At 44.6% G+C, this 21,476-nt stretch overlaps 1 protein-coding gene across 1 annotated transcript in view; it reads left to right on the forward strand.

Moving 5' to 3' along the window:
• The window catches only part of LOC110535239 (bone morphogenetic protein 7), a 58,716-nt gene that overhangs the window by 29,784 nt on the left and 7,456 nt on the right, over positions 1-21,476 (forward strand). The window contains exons 2-4 of the mRNA XM_036934811.2: positions 6,361-6,553; positions 13,504-13,652; positions 14,030-14,224. Of these exons, the coding sequence (XP_036790706.2) occupies positions 6,361-6,553; positions 13,504-13,652; positions 14,030-14,224 (537 nt within the window). The remainder of the gene's footprint in view (positions 1-6,360; positions 6,554-13,503; positions 13,653-14,029; positions 14,225-21,476) is intronic.

Raw genomic sequence — 21,476 nt, forward strand, 5'->3', positions numbered from 1 at the left:
CCACACTCCCTTATCATCCGTGGTGTGATCTAGAACCACACTCCCTTATCATCCGTGGTGTGATCTAGAACCACACTCCCTAATCCTCCGTGGTGTGATCTAGAACCACACTCCCTTATCCTCTGTGTCGTGATCTAGAACCACACTCCCTTATCATCCGTGGTGTGATCTAGAACCACACTCCCTAATCCTCCGTGGTGTGATCTAGAACCACACTCCCTTATCCTCCGTGGTGTGATCTAGAACCACACTCCATAATCCTCCGTGGTGTGATCTAGAACCACACTCCCTAATCCTCCGTGGTGTGATCTAAAACCACACTCCCTTATCTTCCGTGGTGTGATCTATAACCACACTCCCTTATCCTCTGTGTCGTGATCTAGAACCACACTCCCTTATCCTCCGTGGTGTGATCTGGGACGAGGCTGAGGGCTGCGATGCGCCCCGCTGTGCTGGGGGTGTGAGCGTGCTTGTATTTTTATGTATGTGCGTGTGTGTGTGCGCGTGTGGGTAAGTGGTTGACCTCAGGTAAATACTGAAAGCGGTTGTGTGGAGGGGGGATGTTAATCTCTAAGGGGATGATCTCTGGTAAACCCTAAACTTAAAGAAGAGTGTCATCATCTCCAGGGTGCTGCTCGTCTTCGTAGCTGTACTGCTGTCTGACCAGGGGCGTATTGGCCAGGATTAGTCAGTCAGTGAAAGCCTCAGTAGTGAGACGGGAACGGGGGTCCCACAGCGTACTGTCCTCTACTCCCCGTGAGACCCTCCAAAGTGGATCTCCTCCCTAATTGGGAACACATATGCAGGGAGGGACAGGGGGTAAGGAGATGGCGGGGCGGGCGGGGGGGGACTCCCTAATGTAATGTCTCTAGGAGTGAAGCTATTGTAATTGATCAAACAGGGAAGTATCTTTATACTATAGTACTGAAACCCTCCCATAGCCCTCCCTCCAAATCCCTGCTCTACCATTTCATTTACTGCTCAGATTAGTTTGGGAGGGCTGGCGTGGCGGAGGTGAAGTGTGGGCTCTATGTCTGAATCTCACACGGGAATTCTGCATGGAAATCTGTTCAGAGCGGAAGAGTGGAACAGGATACTCCATCAAGACTGAGGCATCCGGCTGGCCTTGTACTGATGTGGCAGAACACACACAGCCAGTGAATCCAGCCCTGGGAACTAGAGGGTGATGGTGAATTGGTGACAGTGTGTGTGGTGAGAGAAAGTGTGTGTATGTGTTTATGTGTGACTGAGCATGGTTAGAGGCAGGAAAGCTGGGGGCACACTCTGGTCATAGCTTCCTCCTCTCTTTCCTACTCCCTCCCCCTCAACCTTTCTCTCTTTCTTTTTCCCCCTCTCTCTCTCTCTCTCTCTCTCTCTCTCTCTCCCTCCCCCTCAACCTTTCTCTCTTTCTTCCCCCCCTCTCTCTCTCCCTCCCCCTCAACCTTTCTCTTTCTTTTCCCCCCTCTATCTTCCTCTCTTTCTGTCTTTCTCTCTCTCTCTCTCTCTCTCTCTCTCTCTCTCTCTCTCTCTCTCGTATTGAACTGTAGGGAAAGTGGCTTTATTGTGGGGAGGTCTCCGAGCGAAATGGGAACCATTTCCTTGGGGAACACATTATTATTGCAACTCATGTTGCAGTTGAAAGAGGGAAGCTATGTGGGGAGGTAATAGTTGGTTTTTGTAATTTGTAGCCTCTGAAGTGGTCGTTAGAACACACAGACCGAGTTTATAGCTCCGAAATCATTGGCTTTCACTGCAGACAATAACAGGGGATTTATTTAAGGAAACTGTAAGCCACAACCCTATTAGTCTAAATGTGATGCTTTGAAACTCTTTTTATGGTGGAACCTCAGTGTTGTCTGTGAATGAGATATCCATCAATCACTTAACTGCATAGGAATACATAGAACGTCTAAGTGACTAACTGCATGTGCAGTATAGCAGGCGGAAGTCATTTTAACTATTAACGTCTATCCTTGTGAGGCCTCTTCAGGTCGAAGCCTGTTTGTTATGCTAGCCTAGCTCCATGCTAACATCCCACAGCACATCCTTGTGAGGCCTCTTCAGGTCGAAGCCTGTTTGTTATGCTAGCCTAGCTCCATGCTAACATCCCACAGCACATCCTGTGTGTGGCCTCATTAGCTAGACGACTCAAAATCACTTAAAAAAATAAAAATAACAACACGGGTTTACATCCGCAGACCTTGAAGGATGAAACCCAACACTATGCCTCTATATGTAAACGAATTGTACATTGTAAACTAATTGTACATTATAAACTAATTGTACATTGTAAACTAATTGTACATTGTAAACAAATTGTTCATTGTAAACGAATTGTACATTGTAAACAAATTGTACATTGTAAACAAAAAAAAAAAAAAAAAAAATCAAATTTTATTTGTCACATACACATGGTTAGCAGATGTTAATGCGAGTGTAGCGAAATGCTTGTGCTTCTAGTTCCGACAATGCAGTAATAACCAACAAGTAATCTAACTAACAATTCCAAAACTACTGTCTTGTACACAGTGTAAGGGGATAAAGAATATGTACATAAGGATATATGAATGAGTGATGGTACAGAGCAGCATAGGCAAGATACAGTAGATGGTATCGAGTACAGTATGTACAAATGAGATGAGTATGTAAACAAAGTGGCATAGTTTAAAGTGGCTAGTGATACATGTATTACATAAGGATACAGTCGATGATATAGAGTACAGTATATACGTATGCATATGAGATGAATAATGTAGGGTAAGTAACATTATATAAGGTAGCATTGTTTAAAGTGGCTAGTGATATATTTACATCATTTCCCATCAATTCCCATTATTAAAGTGGCTGGAGTTGAGTCAGTGTCAGTGTGTTGGCAGCAGCCACTCAATGTTAGTGGTGGCTGTTTAACAGTCTGATGGCCTTGAGATAGAAGCTGTTTTTCAGTCTCTCGGTCCCAGCTTTGATGCACCTGTACTGACCTCGCCTTCTGGATGATAGCGGGGTGAACAGGCAGTGGCTCGGGTGGTTGATGTCCTTGATGATCTTTATGGCCTTCCTGTGACATCGGGTGGTGTAGGTGTCCTGGAGGGCAGGTAGTTTGCCCCCGGTGATGCGTTGTGCAGACCTCACCACCCTCTGGAGAGCCTTACGGTTGAGGGCGGAGCAGTTGCCGTACCAGGCGGTGATACAGCCCGCCAGGATGCTCTCGATTGTGCATCTGTAGAAGTTTGTGAGTGCTTTTGGTGACAAGCCAAATTTCTTCAGCCTCCTGAGGTTGAAGAGGCGCTGCTGCGCCTTCTTCACAATGCTGTCTGTGTGAGTGGACCAATTCAGTTTGTCTGTGATGTGTATGCCGAGGAACTTAAAACTTGCTACCCTCTCCACTACTGTTCCATCGATGTGGATAGGGGGGTGTTCCCTCTGCTGTTTCCTGAAGTCCACAATCATCTCCTTGGTTTTGTTGACGTTGAGTGTGAGGTTATTTTCCTGACACCACACTCCGAGGGCCCTCACCTCCTCCCTGTAGGCCGTCTCGTCGTTGTTGGTAATCAAGCCTACCACTGTTGTGTCGTCCGCAAACTTGATGATTGAGTTGGAGGCGTGCGTGGCCACGCAGTCGTGGGTGAACAGGGAGTACAGGAGAGGGCTCAGAACGCACCCTTGTGGGGCCCCAGTGTTGAGGATCAGCGGGGAGGAGATGTTGTTGCCTACCCTCACCACCTGGGGGCGGCCCGTCAGGAAGTCCAGTACCCAGTTGCACAGGGCGGGGTCGAGACCCAGGGTCTCGAGCTTGATGACGAGCTTGGAGGGTACTATGGTGTTGAATGCCGAGCTGTAGTCAATGAACAGCATTCTCACATAGGTATTCCTCTTGTCCAGATGGGTTAGGGCGGTGTGCAGTGTGGTTGAGATTGCATCGTCTGTGGACCTATTTGGGCGGTAAGCAAATTGGAGTGGGTCTAGGGTGTCAGGTAGGGTGGAGGTGATATGGTCCTTGACTAGTCTCTCAAAGCACTTCATGATGACGGAAGTGAGTGCTACGGGGCGGTAGTCGTTTAGCTCAGTTACCTTAGCTTTCTTGGGAACAGGAACAATGGTGGCCCTCTTGAAGCATGTGGGAACAGCAGACTGGTATAGGGATTGATTGAATATGTCCGTAAACACACCGGCCAGCTGGTCTGCGCATGCTCTGAGGGCGCGGCTGGGGATGCCGTCTGGGCCTGCAGCCTTGCGAGGGTTAACACGTTTAAATGTCTTACTCACCTCGGCTGCAGTGAAGGAGAGACCGCATGTTTTCGTTGCCGGCCGTGTCAGTGGCACTGTATTGTCCTCAAAGCGGGCAAAAAAGTTGTTTAGTCTGCCTGGGAGCAGGACATCCTGGTCCGTGACTGGGCTGGATTTCTTCCTGTAGTCCGTGATTGACTGTAGACCCTGCCACATGCCTCTTGTGTCTGAGCCGTTGAATTGAGAGCTCTTCCGGCGCCGACAGAGATGGCTGCCTCGCTTCGCGTTCCTAGGAAACTATGCAGTTTTTTGTTTTTTTACGTGTTATTTCTTACATTAGTACCCCAGCTCATCTTAGGTTTCATTACATACAGTCGAGAAGAACTACTGAATATAAGATCAGCATCAACTCACCATCAGTACTACCAAGAATATGTTTTTCGCGACGCGGATCCTGTGTTCTGCCTTACAAACAGGACAACTGAGTGGATTCCATGCAGCGACCCAAAAAAAAAACAACTCCGAAAAAGAGGGAAACGAGGCGGTCTTCTGGTCAGACTCCGGAGACGGGCACATCGTGCACCACTCCCTAGCATTCTTCTTGCCAATGTCCAGTCTCTTGACAACAAGGTTGATGAAATCCGAGCAAGGGTAGCATTCCAGAGGGACATCAGAGACTGTAACGTTCTTTGCTTCACGGAAACGTGGCTCACTGGAGAGACTCTATCCGAAGCGGTGCAGCCAACGGGTTTCTCCACACATCGCGCAGACAGAAACAAACAACTTTCTGGTAAGAAGATGGGCGGGGGCGTATGCCTTATGACTAACGTGACATGGTGTGATGAAAGAAACATACAGGAACTCAAATCCTTCTGTTCACCTGATTTAGAATTCCTCACAATCAAATGTAGACCGCATTATCTACCAAGAGAATTCTCTTCGATTATAATCACAGCCGTATACATCCCCCCCCAAGCAGACACATCGATGGCTCTGAACGAACTTTATTTAACTCTTTGCAAACTGGAAACCATTCATCCGGAGGCTGCATTCATTGTAGCTGGGGATTTTAACAAGGCTAATCTGAAAACAAGACTCCCTAAATTTTATCAGCATATCGATTGCGCAACCAGGGGTGGAAAGACCTTGGATCATTGTTACTCTAACTTCCGCGACGCATATAAGGCCCTGCCCCGCCCCCCTTTCGGAAAAGCTGACCACGACTTCATTTTGTTGATCCCTGCCTACAGACAGAAACTAAAACAAGAGGCTCCCATGCTGAGGTCTGTCCAACGCTGGTCCGACCAAGCTGACTCCACACTCCAAGACTGCTTCCACCACGTGGACTGGGACATGTTTCGTATTGCGTCAGACAACAACATTGACGAATACGCTGATTCGGTGTGTGAGTTCATTAGAACGTGCGTTGAAGAGCCGTTGTCTTCCAATGTAATTGTACATTGTAAACTAATTGTTCATTGTAAACTAATTGTACATTGTAAACGAATTGTTCATTGTAAACTAATTGTACATTGTAAACTAATTGTACATTGTAAACAAATTGTACATTGTAAACTAATTGTACATTGTAAACTAATTGTTCATTGTAAACTAATTGTACATTGTAAACTAATTGTTCATTGTAAACTAATTGTACATTGTAAACTAATTGTACATTGTAAACTAATTGTACATTGTAAACTAATTGTACATTGTAAACAAATTGTTCATTGTAAACTAATTGTACATTGTAAACTAATTGTACATTGTAAACTAATTGTACATTGTAAACTAATTGTACATTGTAAACGAATTGTACATTGTAAACTAATTGTACATTGTAAACTAATTGTTCATTGTAAACTAATTGTACATTGTAAACTAATTGTACATTGTAAACTAATTGTACATTGTAAACTAATTGTACATTGTAAACGAATGGGTGCGTAGGGATACAAGAAACATCAAAAGTCATCCTGCGGTCAGGTATCTCTCCTGTTCATTTAAATTCCTTGGTTTTGACTGTTACGCGTCTCAGCAAGTTCTACCCAACGATGTTGTACATACTCATAGTAATCTGATGTACAGTACGCATGTATGGCTCTAACTTATGTCTCTGCCCTGTGTGTTTGCCAGTGGAGTATGACAGAGAGCTGTCGCCTCACAGAATGCACCACAAAGAGTTCAAGTTCAACCTGTCCCAGATCCCTGAGGGTGAGGCCGTCACCGCCTCCGAGTTACGCCTCTACAAGGAGTGTGCGAACCAAGTCGTCATCAACGAGACCCTCCTGCTCAGCGTCTACCAAGTGGTGCAGGAGCACCCCAACAGGTAAGACACACTGCACACACACAGTCCAGTCCTTATATGTCAATCTGATGACAATCAGAATAATCTCATCGGGCCCTTTTCACAGTTAAATAGCTTGCTGCTTGCTATTGCTATATACATGGGTTTATATCAGGGCTAGCTTGTTGTACTCCTTTATAGTGTTGAAGTCATGCTATCACATTAATGGTATATACACTATATATACAAAGTATGTAGAAACCCCTTCAAATGAGTGGATTTGGCTATGTCAGGTGTATAACATCGAGCACACAGCCATGCAATATCAATTGACAAACATTGGCAGTAGAATGGCCTTACTGAAGAGCTCAGTGACTTTCAACGTGGCACCGTCATAGGATGCCACCTTTCCAACAAGTCAGTTCATCAAATGTATTTCCCGGGTCAACTGTAAGTGCTGTTATTTTGAATTGGAAACATCTAGGAGCAACAACGGCTCAGTCGCGAAGTGGTAGGCCACACAAGCTCACAGAACGGGACCGCCGAGTGCTGAAGCGCGTAGAGCTTTCAAATCGTCTGTCCTCGGTTGCAACACTCACTACCGAGTTCCAAACTGACTCTGGGAAGCAATGTCAGCACAATAATTGTTCATCTGGAGCTTCATGAAATTGGTTTCCATGGCCGAGCAGCTGCACACAAGCCTAAGATCACCATGTGCAATGCCAAGTGTCGGCTGGAGTGGTGTAAAGCTCACTGCCATTGGACTCTGGAGCAGTGGAAACGCGTTCTCTGGAGTGACTAATCACGCTTCACCATCTGTCAGTCCAATGGACGAATCTGGGTTTGGTGGATGCCAGGAGAATGCTACCTGCACCAATGAATAGTGCCAACTGTAAAGTCTGGTGGAGGAGGAATAATGGTCTGGGGCTGTTTCTCATGGTTCGGGCTAGGCCCCTTAGTTCCAGTGAAGGGCAATTTTAAACTAGATAATAGGAACACTGTGGACAATATTCAGCAAGTTGCAACCATGAAAAACAGAAATAAACACTTTTCCATAAACAAGGTCTAAATCATGTTTGATACACTAAGTAAAAATGTTGCAGTACTGTTTAAACTAGATGATAGGAACACTGTGGACAATTTTCAGCATGTTGCAACCATGAAATACAGAAATAAACACTTTTCCATTAACACTGCATATTATGACATTCTAGACGATTCTGTGCTTCCAACTTTGTGGCAACAGTTTGGGGAAGGCCCTTTCCTGTTTCAGCATGACAATGCCCCCGTGCACAAAGAGAGGTCCACACAGAAATGGTTTGTTGAGATCGTTGTGGAAGAACTGGCCTTGCACAGAGCCCTGACCTCAACCCCATCAAACACCTTTCGGATGAATTGGAACGTAGACTGCGAGCCAGGCCTAATCGTCCAAAATCAGTGCCCGACCATACTAATGCTTTTGTGGCTGAAGTCCACGGAGCAATGTTCCAACATCTAGTGGAAAGCCTTCCCAGAAGAGTGGAGGCTGTTATAGCAGCAAAAGGGGAACCATATTAATGCCCATGATTTTGGAATTAGATGTTTGACGAAAAGAGTCAACACACTTTTTTTGTAATGTTGTGAATTTGAGGTATATATATTGTGTTACTATTTTCTTTATTATATACACTGTATATATTTTTTGTTACTCATTTTGTTACTTTTTAACTCTGCATTTTTGGGAAAGGGCTAACACTGGGAGGATATGGTTCAGATTCTCCCAGTGATCTAACACTGGGAGGATATGGTTCAGATTCTCCCAGATTCTCCCAGTGATCTAACACTGGGAGGATATGGTTCAGATTCTCCCAGTGATCTAACACTGGGAGGATATGGTTCAGATTCTCCCAGTGATCTAACACTGGGATGATATGGTTCAGATTCTCCCAGATTCTCCCAGTGATCTAACACTGGGAGGATATGGTTCAGATTCTCCCAGTGATCTAACACTGGGATGATATGGTTCAGATTCTCCCAGATTCTCCCAGTGATCTAACACTGGGAGGATATGGTTCAGATTCTCCCAGTGATCTAACACTGGGATGATATGGTTCAGATTCTCCCAGACTCTCCCAGTGATCTAACACTGGGAGGATATGGTTCAGATTCTCCCAGTGATCTGTCTAATACTGGGATGATATGGTTCAGCTTCTCCCAGTGATCTGTCTAACACTGGAATTATATGGTTCAGTTTCTCCCAGTGATCTAACACTGGGATGATATGGAGAAACTATTAGACGATACAAGACTAAGTGAACCCTGAGATGTGATGTGAGACCATCCCAATCTCCTGCTACTCCGTCCTCCTAGTCAGTCCTGAGCTTGTCGAGATGAGGGATAATGTATACTGCTACTCCGTCCTCCTAGTCAGTCCTGAGCTTGTTGAGATGAGAGATAATGTATACTGCTACTCCGTCCTCCTAGTCAGTCCTGAGCTTGTTGAGATGAGAGATAATGTATACTGCTACTCCGTCCTCCTAGTCAGTCCTGAGCTTGTTGAGATGAGGGATAATGTATACTGCTACTCCGTCTTCCGACTCAGTCCTGAGCTTGTTGAGATGAGAGATAATGTATACTGCTACTCCGTCCTCCGACTCAGTCTTGAGCTTGTTGAGATGAGAGATAATGTATACTGCTACTCCGTCCTCCTAGTCAGTCCTGAGCTTGTTGAGATGAGAGATAATGTATACTGCTACTCCGTCCTCCTAGTCAGTCCTGAGCTTGTTGAGATGAGAGATAATGTATACTGCTACTCCGTCCTCCTAGTCAGTCCTGAGCTTGTTGAGATGAGGGATAATGTATACTGCTACTCCGTCTTCCGACTCAGTCCTGAGCTTGTTGAGATGAGAGATAATGTATACTGCTACTCCGTCCTCCGACTCAGTCTTGAGCTTGTTGAGATGAGAGATAATGTATACTGCTACTCCGTCCTCCTAGTCAGTCCTGAGCTTGTTGAGATGAGAGATAATGTATACTGCTACTCCGTCCTCCTAGTCAGTCCTGAGCTTGTCGAGATGAGGGATAATGTATACTGCTACTCCGTCCTCCTAGACAGTCCTGAGCTTGTCGAGATGAGGGATAATGTATACTGCTACTCCGTCTTCCGACTCAGTCCTGAGCTTGTCGAGATGAGGGATAATGTATACTGCTACTCCGTCTTCCGACTCAGTCCTGAGCTTGTCGAGATGAGAGATAATGTATACTGCTACTCCGTCCTCCTAGTCAGTCCTGAGCTTGTTGAGATGAGAGATAATGTATACTGCTACTCCGTCCTCCTAGTCAGTCCTGAGCTTGTCGAGATGAGAGATAATGTATACTGCTACTCCGTCCTCCTAGTCAGTCCTGAGCTTGTCGAGATGAGAGATAATGTATACTGCTACTCCGTCCTCCTGGACAGTCCTGAGCTTGTCGAGATGAGGGATAATGTATACAGAGGAAAGTCTTAACTACACGTACTTCTCCAGACATTGATTCCACGGTAGCGTAGCTCTGGTTTTCTGTCATGTATTTTCTCTAGAATGAGACATGACCACATTGACTTACCAAAATAGCCTGAATTTAGAGTCCCAGCACCAAAACACGGTAAGCATTTACATGGTTTCTGCTGGGAGAGACATCCCACTTCGATACAACAGACAATAAAATCGCTGGATGGTATTGATATTTTGAAAACAGTATTCTTACGTTTGCTGTATATGTTTCTGGTCATTTACAAGTCTGTAAGACCTCAATTCAATTAAAATCATAAAGACAATTGCTATTTGTTTTGTACGTTTTTTGCTGGATTCTTGTTTTCGTGAAAGCGCTTCTATGTCTATATCTATATCTATGTCTATGTAATGTCTGCCACATTCTCTTCACAATAGGCGGTTTGTGCTCTGCTGCCCGCAGGCAAAGACTTTTATTTTGCTAGATATTTGGAGATTAAAGGGGCCATATATATCCAATTACTGTATTATTGTAGGAGGATGTTTACCTTTAGGCAAATTATAGCTTGGTTTGTGGGCTATCCGAGAACATCGCTTTGTGCTTTGTGCTTGCAAATCCTAAGTACTTGTGCAGCTTGCAAAACACATTTGCTGACAAACAGATTCATTTGTAAGTGGTTCAAGTCTTGGAAGTTGTAATTGCTTTGATTATAGCTCCCAATCTTTAATAAGTACACAGGGTATGGAAAGCTAGCAAGCAGGGCTGAACAGAGGTGCAACTGTACATAATTACCAAAATACATCTTCTGAAGTTTCATAAAAGCTACAAGATAGGCAAAAAAAATCCATGTACAAGGATACATTTGCGAGAGTAAAGTTTCTGGTAGTTATTCTTAAAGTCATGTAAAACTTGCCTCTGAAATCCGAAGTCAGTAGAGAGTCTACAACCTCTGGGTTCTCCTTGTTTACAGTTTACCGGCTTCTGTTAGGACCCTCGGCTATAGTAATAGGCTGCAGAATTAGCTGTTGCATTTTATACTGCAGGATTCACTTGATTGAGATGGTTTCTTTGGCACTATGTGTTTGTTACCTTTCCAAATAACATTACTATATAACTACTCGGCAGGTAGCCTAGTGGTTATATATTGAACCTTGCATATGCCGCTCGGCCATCGCTCATCCATATATTTATATGTACATATTCTCATTCACTCAGATTTTTGTGTATTAGGTAGTTGTTGAGGAATTGTTAGATTACTTGTTAGATATTACTGAACTGTCAGAACTAGAAGCACAAGCATTTCGCTACACTCGCATTAACATCTGCTAACCATGTGTATGTGACCAATACAATTTGATTTGATTAGGTTCGCGCATTAGGCCAGTAACCAAAAGGTTGCTGGATTGAATCCCTGAGCTGACAAGGTACAAATCTGTCATTGTGACCCAAGAAACAGGAGCAATGTATATTAGACCAGTGGAAATCTGTCCTTTGGTCTGATGAGACTAAATTTGAGATTTTTGGTTCCAACCAAAGCCTTGTCTTTGTGAGATGCAGAGTAGGTGAAGGGATGATCTCCGCATGTGTGGTTCCCACCATGAAGTATGGAGGAGTGGTGCTGGTGTGGGGGTGTTTTGCTCGTGAGACTGTGATATATTTTGAATACAAGGCACACCAGCATGGCTACCACAGTATTCTGCAGCGATATGCCATCCCATCTGGTGTGCGCTTAGTGGGACTATCATTTGTTTTTCAACAGGACAATGACCCAACACACCTCCAGGCTGTGTAAGGGCTATCTGACCAAAGAGGGTGATGGAGTGCTGCATCAGATGACCTGGCCTCCATGATCACCCGACCTCAACCCAATTGAGATGGTTTGGGATGAAAATGACCGCAGTGTGAAGGAAAAGCAGCCAACAAGTGCTCAGCATATGTGGGATCTCCTTCAAGACAGTTGGAAAAGCATTCCATGTGAAGCTGGTTGAGAGAATGCCAAGAGTGCGCAAAGCTGTCATCAAAGCAAAGGGTGGCTACTTTGAAGAATCTCAAATATAAAATATATTTTGATTTGTTTAATAGTTATTTGGTTACTACGTGATTCCATATGTATTATTTCATAGTTTTGATATCTTCACTATTATGCTACAATGTAGAAAATAGTAAAAAAAGAAAGAAAAACCCTTCAATGAGTAGGTGTGTCCAAACTTTTGACTGGTAGTGTAGTTCCGTATCATGTCTCAAAAACACCCAATCTTTCAGTACCCAATTAACATGGTGTTCTTGAGAACAGTGTTGTTTACAAGTCTCCTCACCAGTCTCAAGCTAAATGTATGTTAGAACAGAACAAGCCATCGAAACAACAGCCAGATATGCTGCATTTTTAACAACATTCATTTGACAGGCACAGCAAAGGAGATTTATTGGAACAAAAAACACCAAACGTTGACGTATGACCTATGACGTTATTCCAGTTAATTTGAGCAGTCAATTAGAGGCTTTACAGTAGGGCTTTAGTGCCACGGCCCCCCCATACGGCTCTCGGATGGACCCCCTGCTGGTACACGGGTGTTAAAATGTCTGCCTCGATTCAGAATGACTCAGTACCGGCCCACAGCACCCAAGCTGCGCCCAACGTGTGAACTACCTGAGGGGGGCACTAGGAACGGCCTGGGGAGGGGGCACTGGGAACGGCCTCATATGGAAGCCCTCAAAAACTCTCTCATTAACGAGAAATAACGAGGGGCTGCCGATGCAGGACTGCAGGGGCATTCCCGGAACACCTGGGTGATTGTGGGGCTTTGATCTGCGGCCCGGGGAGGGGCCAGCGGACTCATGCTGTGTCATTACAGTAATGGGGACGGGATAAACCTCTTTCTCTCTCTCTCTCTCACTCACACTCACTCACTGACTCGGGTTGTGGTTGTCTTTTCCACCTGAGAACTAGCTACAGTTGTAGGGAGGGTAGGGTAAGGTCGGGGAGGGGAGTGGTGGTGGGGTGATGTTACGAACCCAGCAGCGTTGCAGTTCTTGACACAAACTGGTGCACTTGGCACCTAATACCATACCTGATTCAAAGGCACTTAAATATTTTGTCTTGCCCATTCTCCCACTGAATGGCACACATACACAATCAATTGTCTCAAGGCTTAAATATATATTTTTTAACCAGTCTCCTCCCCTTAATCTACACGGATTGAAGTGAATTTAACAAGTGACATCAATAAGGGGTCATAGCTTTCACCTGGATTCACCTGGTCAGTCTGTCATGAAATAAAACTGGTGTTCTTAATGTTTTGGCCACTCAGTGTAGGTTCATACAGTATAGGGATTAGAGAGGGATCATCTTCATAGTGTTTCGTGCCAAAATCCCTGAATGTAGCCTGTAAGAAAACATGAAATTCTTACTGACATATACCACAGTATCTGTTATGGTAGAGTACCAGTGTTTAATGTATACTTCTGTAAAGCTGGGAGAGCTGCTGGCCCTCAGTCATGGCTGCTTGTTGTGACTGTGCCCGCAGGGAGGCGGACCTGTTCTTGCTGGAGTCTCGCAGGCTGTGGGCAGCCGAGGAGGGCTGGCTGGAGTTTGACATCCTGGCCACCAGTAACTTGTGGGTGATGAGTCCTCACTACAACCTGGGCCTCCAGATCAGAGTGGAGACCAGCAGCGGTGAGCACCATGCTAACAGCTAACATTATAAATATGTTGCTAACGGCTAACTTTGTAAACATGCTAACAGCTAACTTTGGAAACATGCTAACTAACTTTAGAATTTTCATCTTGAAATGAAAACAATAGTGGATACTGAACAGTGGGGCTTTTTCAAGGCTTGTCACAATGCTGAAATGGAAAGGTTGATATGTTTGCAAGTCAACTATTTGATACGTAATGGACACTAAACATCTATCAAAGGACAAATGCAGAAATATTTCACAAGAATATATCAATAGGGTGTATGATACTCTCCCTTGTAGGCTATGTTTAGTAAACTGTAGCACATTCAGTATTGTCCAAGTGATTGACGACTCCTCTCTTCTGTGGAACAGGGCGGAGCATCAGCTCCAAGGAGGCGGGACTAGTGGGGCGTGACGGAGGGCTGGAGAAGCAACCCTTCATGGTGGCCTTCTTTAAAGTCAGCGAGGTGCACATCCGCACCGCCCGCTCCACCAACAAGCGCAACAAGAACCGCAACCGCCCTACGCAGCCCCAGGAAGGAGGCTCCAGGGCCCCCAGCCCAGCAGGTGTGTCCATAGTCTGTTCAACACTCAGTTAAACCCTTTTATGATAAATATGTAACCAGGCCAGTTCATCACAGCTCCGTAGTGTAAAAAGGGTGTACCAGTCTGTGAATTTTTGCTCAATTCAGTATTGGAAAGTTTTGGATGTGTTCATGTTTATTACCGTAGGAACATCAATCAAACCCAACCACAACAAACAACTGCCCCACAACATCACAAAATCAAACCCCACAACTCTCGCTGCCCTGGGTTTCAGTGTAATGTGGTGAGGTGTGCTGTCATTGATGGGGACATCGGTGGCAGCTCTCCAAATGAGAAAAAAAACGAGAGACAGTGAGCGAGAGAAACTATCCCTAGATGCATGACCTCATAATTCGAGAGTACACTTTATAGTACCTGCCCTCAGCCCCACTCCGTACTTAACGGCTGATGTTATGAACAGGTCCATTCAATTAGGCTCTAATCCAGCTACCAATTCTGCCTTCACCCCTGGCCGTTTCATAACGTTAGCATAATGTTAGCCTTTGCCGAACATAAAGCTGTCCTTGTGAGGGAGGATCCCAGTGATTTTACAGCAGGAAGAGCTGCGGTTTCAGAGGGCTTTGTGGCTAATGTCTGCTGGATCCCAGCCCTAATTTGATGGATGAGGCCCGGGCTAACATTAAGCCTTCATGGCCAGGGCCACGGGGTCACCTACTCAGCTTCTTAACCGTTCACGTTACAATAGCAGCTCAAGTGATTTCCCTCACCTCCTCGGTTTCACCTCATCTGTTTTGAAGGCGATAACATCTAAAGGCTAGAGGTGTTGTTGGATGATGCCAATCAGGAGCTCTACGGTTTCTTCCTTTCCCCCAACACAACATACTGTGGGAAGTTGGTTCAGCTTTATTTAACCAGGATAGTCCTCTCAGCAACAATCACTGTTTCCCTGGGAACCTGACTTTATGAGTTTGTGGTTCAATCTCTGTACATATGTATGTACATACAGACTACAGTTCATCACACACACCATCCATTCTTATTGTAGCCTGTAAGGAATGTGATTTGAGTTCTAGTACATTATAACCATGGTCTTCTCAGTTGTGCAGTGTCCATTAGATAAAAAACCTTCAGAAAAGAGCAGAACAGAACAGAGCAGACCAAAGCAGAACATAGCAGAATAGAACAGAGCAGAGCAGAATAGAACAGAATAGAACAGAGCAGAATAGAACAGAGCAGAATAGAACAGAGCAGAATAGAACAGAGCAGAATAGAACAGAGCAGAATAGAACAGAGCAGAATAGAACAGAGCAGAATAGAACAGAACAGAGCAGAATAGAACAGAGCAGAATAGAACAGAGCAGAATAGAACAGAACAGAGCAGAATAGAACAGAGCAGAATAGAACAGAGCAGAATAGAACAGAGCAGAATAGAACAGAGCAGAATAGAACAGAACAGAGCAGAACAGAATAGAACAGAGCAGAATAGAACAGAGCAGAATAGAACAGAATAGAACAGAGCAGAATAGAACAGAGCAGAATAGAACAGAATAGAACAGAGCAGAATAGAGCAGAACAGAGCAGAATAGAACAGAATAGAACAGAGCAGAATAGAACAGAACAGAGCAGAATAGAACAGAACAGAGCAGAATAGAACAGAACAGAGCAGAATAGAACAGAACAGAGCAGAATAGAACAGAGCAGAATAGAACAGAGCAGAATAGAACAGAGCAGAATAGAACAGAACAGAGCAGAATAGAACATAGCAGAATAGAACAGAACAGAGCAGAGCAGAATAGAACAGAGCAGAATAGAACAGAGCAGAATAGAACAGAGCAGAATAGAACAGAACAGAGCAGAATAGAACAGAACAGAGCAGAATAGAACAGAACAGAGCAAAATAGAACAGAACAGAGCAGAATAGAACAGAACAGAGCAGAATAGAACAGAACAGAACAGAACAGAGCAGAACAGAACAGAGCAGAATAGAACAGAACAGAATAGAATAGAACAGAACGCAGCAGAGCAGAATAGAACAGAACAGAACAGAGCAGAATAGAACAGAGCAGAATAGAATAGAACAGAGCAGAATAGAACAGAGCAGAATAGAATAGAGCAGAATTGAACAGAGCAGAATAGAACAGAGCAGAATAGAACAAAAAAGAGCAGAGCAGAATAGAACAGAGCAGAATAGAACAGAGCAGAATAGAATTGAACAGAACGCAGCAGAGCAGAATAGAACAGAACAGAACAGAGCAGAATAGAACAGAGAAGAATAGAACAGAACTGCCTCCCAGGCCCAGACCAGTCTGCTGGTGCTCCAGCTTATGAGGACAATCTGTTGAACCAATGTGTCCTAAAGGATTGGACTTTATGTAACCCAAAACATCAATCCCTCTCGGCCTCGCCACTTGGGATGTCTGGAGTGTAAATATTTAGATCCTGCGCAGGAAGTTGCGAGGCCCTTTCGACAGCAGCAGCGTCCATCGCCGTGGTTATGATGAGGCGGACTTATGAGGCATATGGTTCCAATACCTCATCACTCACTCACTTCCCAGGCTCTGAGGAAGAGAGGAAGGATGAATGGATGGATGGATGAATGGATGGATGAAGCATTCTTCTTCTGTGCTGCTCTGAGAGAGAAACAAATAGGGACAGTGCTTTATGGTTTAGCATCTGTTGGGACCAACATTGCCCCTTCTTTACAGTTTACAATTCACATCAATAAATCAATGTAGCAAAGCCACCAGAATATAGTATGCTTCAGAATACAACATGCCCACAGACACGTCAGAGGCTCACACCATCATACCACATACCCACAATACATTGCTTCATTCTAAGTGGCATGCAAGTATGGATATTGGAACATAACCATGGTCTCATGGTATACAGGAAACTGCCAAAATAAAAGAAACACTTTAGTAAATGAGGGATACATTTACTCTTAGGGTCATGTATAAAACGCCCAGTTGCCCATTATTATGGCTACCATGGCTAGAAGAAGAGATCTCAGTGACTTTTAATTTTTAATAAAAAAAAAATGTAACCTTTATTTAAATAAGCATGTCAGTTTAAGAACAAATTCTTATTTACAATGAAGGCCTACCCCAGCCAAACCCAGACGGTGCTGGGTCAATTGTGCATTGCCCTATGGGACTCCCAATCACGGCCGGATGTGATACAGGCTGGATTCGAACCAGGGACTGTAGTGAAAGAGGGGTCTCAAAGGAGCATAGGGGGTTTAAGTGTGTGTGTAGGTCACCAGATCTCAACCCAATTGAACCTTTATGGGAGATTGTTGAGCGGCGCATGAGACAGTGTTTTACACCACCGTCAACAAAACACCAAAATTATAGAAATTCTCATGGAATAATGGTGTCACATCCCTCCAGTAGAGTTCCAGACACTTGTAGAATCTATGCCAAGGTCCATTGAAGCTGTTCTGGCTCGTGGTGGCCCAACGCCCTATTAAGACACTTTATGTTGGTGATTCCTTTATTTTGGCAGTTAACTGCGTCCTCTTGGCATTAGTTTCCCTAGAATAACACAAGCAGAACATACTGTGCACCCTGCCTTGCTTTGAGAGGGGAAACGTTTGTACTGTACTGGAAACGAGACAGAAGAAGAACAATGCGATACCTTTAAAGGTCATTTGGGGGTTTGGGGCTTAATGGAATCCGGGCTTGACCCTTTAACGACAATCCAAGAGGAGAATCACTGCAGGCTAGCCTGACCTCAGACCTGTCGTTACCCAGCCCAGTCATTAGCCACTCCTGACCTCAGACCTGTCGTTACCCAGCCCAGTCATTAGCCACTCGCTAAAAGACTGACAAAGTTAACATTATTGCTTAAAGAATTCTAATAACATGGCACTGTCCAGCTGTGTGTTTTCATCTCAGGGTCTCCTCCTCCAGTCTCTCCTTTGTTGACTGTTGGTGTAATTAGACATCGGCGAGCTCCGCAGAGGGTTTAATAACCTCCCTGATGAAAGACAGGAAGAAAGATAGACTTCAGTGGAAGAGGGAGGGAGAGAGAGAGAGAGAGAGAGGTTCGCCCACTGATGACACAGACAGACAACAGGGAAATTCTCTTTTAAGTCTTCATGGGAGTATGGAGAGGTTGACCCATTCTCTCTCTCTCTCTCTCTCTCTCTCTCTCTCTCTCTCTCTCTCTCTCTCTCTCTCTCTCTCTCTCTCTCTCCCTCTCTCTTTGGGAAGACCCTGATCTTTTGGGAATGCCACGGCCTATTAGCCTCGCCACAGGAACAGTGGCTTGCGTAATTGCTACTGTGAAAAGTAGCCGTTTTTAAAAAGGCTTCTGTTTTTTTTTTTTTCCTTGAGAAAGTTTCGGGAATAAACTGTGGAACTACTGTATGCGGTTGCAGAGATTAAGGCTTTTGGTGGAAGGAACCCATTTACTGTTGCACATGTGCTTTACTTCCCGCCCGGCAACAGTTGTAATTTGCTCCATTGACTTCTATATTTCTGGAACAACAAGGAATAAATGTTAGTTATGGATTTTTCCCTTGTCAAAACTGTTAACCCAACCTCCGCGCCCCTGTGGAAATCGAATTAGCATAATAAAACAACCGCCATCAACATCCGTCTGTTTAAGCTAGAGAGATCTGTATCGCTTTGCATGGGCTGCGTCTCAATCCACAACGTCCACCAATGGCTGCCTTCCGCATCTGGCCGAGCTACAGCAGTGTTTGTTAGACCAGGAGACAACCTGAAAATGGGTCTTCTCACAAAAGCATCTGTAGCGTCTGAACGGGACTCATCTGAAGTCGGTGCCGCCGATCTGCAAACCTCTGTCTGTAGCGTGCGAACAGTAGCAGTCAAAGGGTTGGACACACCTACTCATTCAAGGGTTTTTCTTTATTTTTTAAAACTGTTTTCTACATTGTAGAATAATAGTGAAGACATCAAAACTATGAAATAACACATATGGAATCATGTAGTAACCAAAAAAGTGTTAAACAAATGAAAATATATGTTATATTTGAGATTATTCTCAAATATAGGCAAATGGTGGCTACTTTGAAGAATCTCCAATATAACATATTTGTATATTTGTTTAACACTTTTTTGGTTACTACATGATTCCATATGTGTTATTTCATAGTTTTGATGTCTTCAATATTATTCTACAATGTAGAAAATAGTTTTAAAAAATAAGGAAAAATGAATGAGTAGGTGTGTCCAAACGACTGGTACTGTATATATGGACACTGTTTAGTGCAACAAAAAATAAAATAATAATTTCCTGAGCTTTCTTATCTCTCAGATACAGGACAGACACTTTCAAACAAACTTCTTTTTGATTTATATTTTGACTGTGTTTTTACATTTATGAATCTGTTTGTTATTGAATGTGCTTCTATGGGCTAATAGCAGTAAGACCAAATTCAATGTTTCATCAAATAATTTGTTTACACTATTTTGTTATACCTAAAGTGGTCCTACAATTCCAAATCAAATAGCTACATGAGCATTGGTATGACCATCTTAAAACAATTCCATATGCTAGTTTAGCTGAACCCCCCTAATCTTAAAGATTAGAAGTGTATAAAAAACCCTGCTCAAAAAACCATGCTCAGCAGTAAGGAAGGAAAGAGGTGCTTTGTGGGTATCGCAAACCTGGCCTTTACACACAATGAAACTCCACAGTAAATATCTGCTTTTTTCTGCTAAACTGACTCCTGACTGTAAATACTGATGGCTATAAAGACAGAGAGGAAGCAAGGTGTGTGTGAGTGTCTGTGTGTGTATTCAACCTCCAGACCTTTCCACCTGGTCACCCCAGTCCTCTGGTCCCCTTAGTACTTTCAGACGGTGTCCTGCTACATGTCGAACTGTACTAGGGTGTTTGTTAAAGCAGCTGTCCCAGCGCAGGGAGGGTGTTTCAGCAGCGCAAGGAGGGTGTTTCAGCTGCCCAGGGAGGGTGTTTCAATGGCACGATACCAACCCTGTTATTTGCCTGGGAGCTGAATGTCTGGACCTGTAAAACAGGCCAGCAAAGGCCTGTGTATGTGGAGGCAGGCAGGGAGGGAGTCTGTGTGAAGTCGGGTCACATCTCGCCATGCGAGATGAACACTAGCCCCAGGGGACAGGGGTTAAGTACCCTCTCAGGATCGGCTCCAGGGCCTCAGTGAGAAGCGGATTTATCTCTGTAAATATTTACCTTGCAAAGGCACAGCCAAGGTGGTGGGAAACCCAGACCGGCCCGGGGGCTGACAGGCCAGGCAGGGTGACCCAGAGAAACCATGGCCACGGACCGCCCTGCATCACGTTAGGGTAGACGCTGTAGCTACACTCCTTCTTAATCTAAACATATTTTTATTTTTTTACCTTTATTTAACTAGGCAAGTCAGTTAAGAACAAATTCTTATGACGGCCTAGGAACAGTGGGTTAACTGCCTGTTCAGGGGCAGAACGACAGATTTGTACCTTGTCAGCTCGGGGATTTGAACTTGCAACCTTCCGGTTACTAGTCCAACACTCTAGGCTACCCTGCCGCCCCAATCATCATATCATCAGCAGACACCCTGAGAACACACACATGTTCACGCACACACGCACACACACACACACACACACACACACACACACACACACACACACACACACACACACACACACACACACACACACACACACACACACACACACAGGAAAGGAAAGAATGATGTGACGATCGGAACCACGGGAAACACCTGAGTGGTCTCCGACAGTAACGGCCAGGATGACCTCTCGACCCCGCCCTCGGAACCAGACACCACCTTTTCTGTTTTCCTCCTTGGCGCGAGTTAAACCCCCCCCAGTCAGGTGACTGCTGCTCTCATCTCTAAAGCCTTTCCTGTTCCTATGAGAAGCAAGCGGAGGCTATTTGTACTGTCATGTTTCGGGACAACTTTCACTCTCTCTCTCTTTCTGCTCGTCTTACGTTGTCACGTGTCTGGGCTTGTTCTGTTTATGTTTAATTCAATCTAATTAGTAATTACATCATAATGTCATTACGGTTATGGTTCTATAATAATGACGGGCTAAGTGGACCCGCTGAGAAACAAAACAAATAAAATGGGTTATTTTGACGCCCTCGTAAAATGCCTGCCTTGTTTAGAGGAGCGCTTGCTGGCATCGACCAATCAGAGAGTGGAGCCACTTGGTCATAGGATGGAACAGTAAGTACAACGCCACGCCCAGCTAACTAAATAAACTGGTTTAATGTCTAGGTCCTGGTCTCCAGGGGAGGGGAGGGGGGGGAGGGGGGG

Source organism: Oncorhynchus mykiss, chromosome 11 (genome assembly GCF_057628025.1).
Source record: "Oncorhynchus mykiss isolate SJ-2025 chromosome 11, ASM5762802v1, whole genome shotgun sequence".
NCBI lineage: Eukaryota > Metazoa > Chordata > Actinopteri > Salmoniformes > Salmonidae > Oncorhynchus > Oncorhynchus mykiss.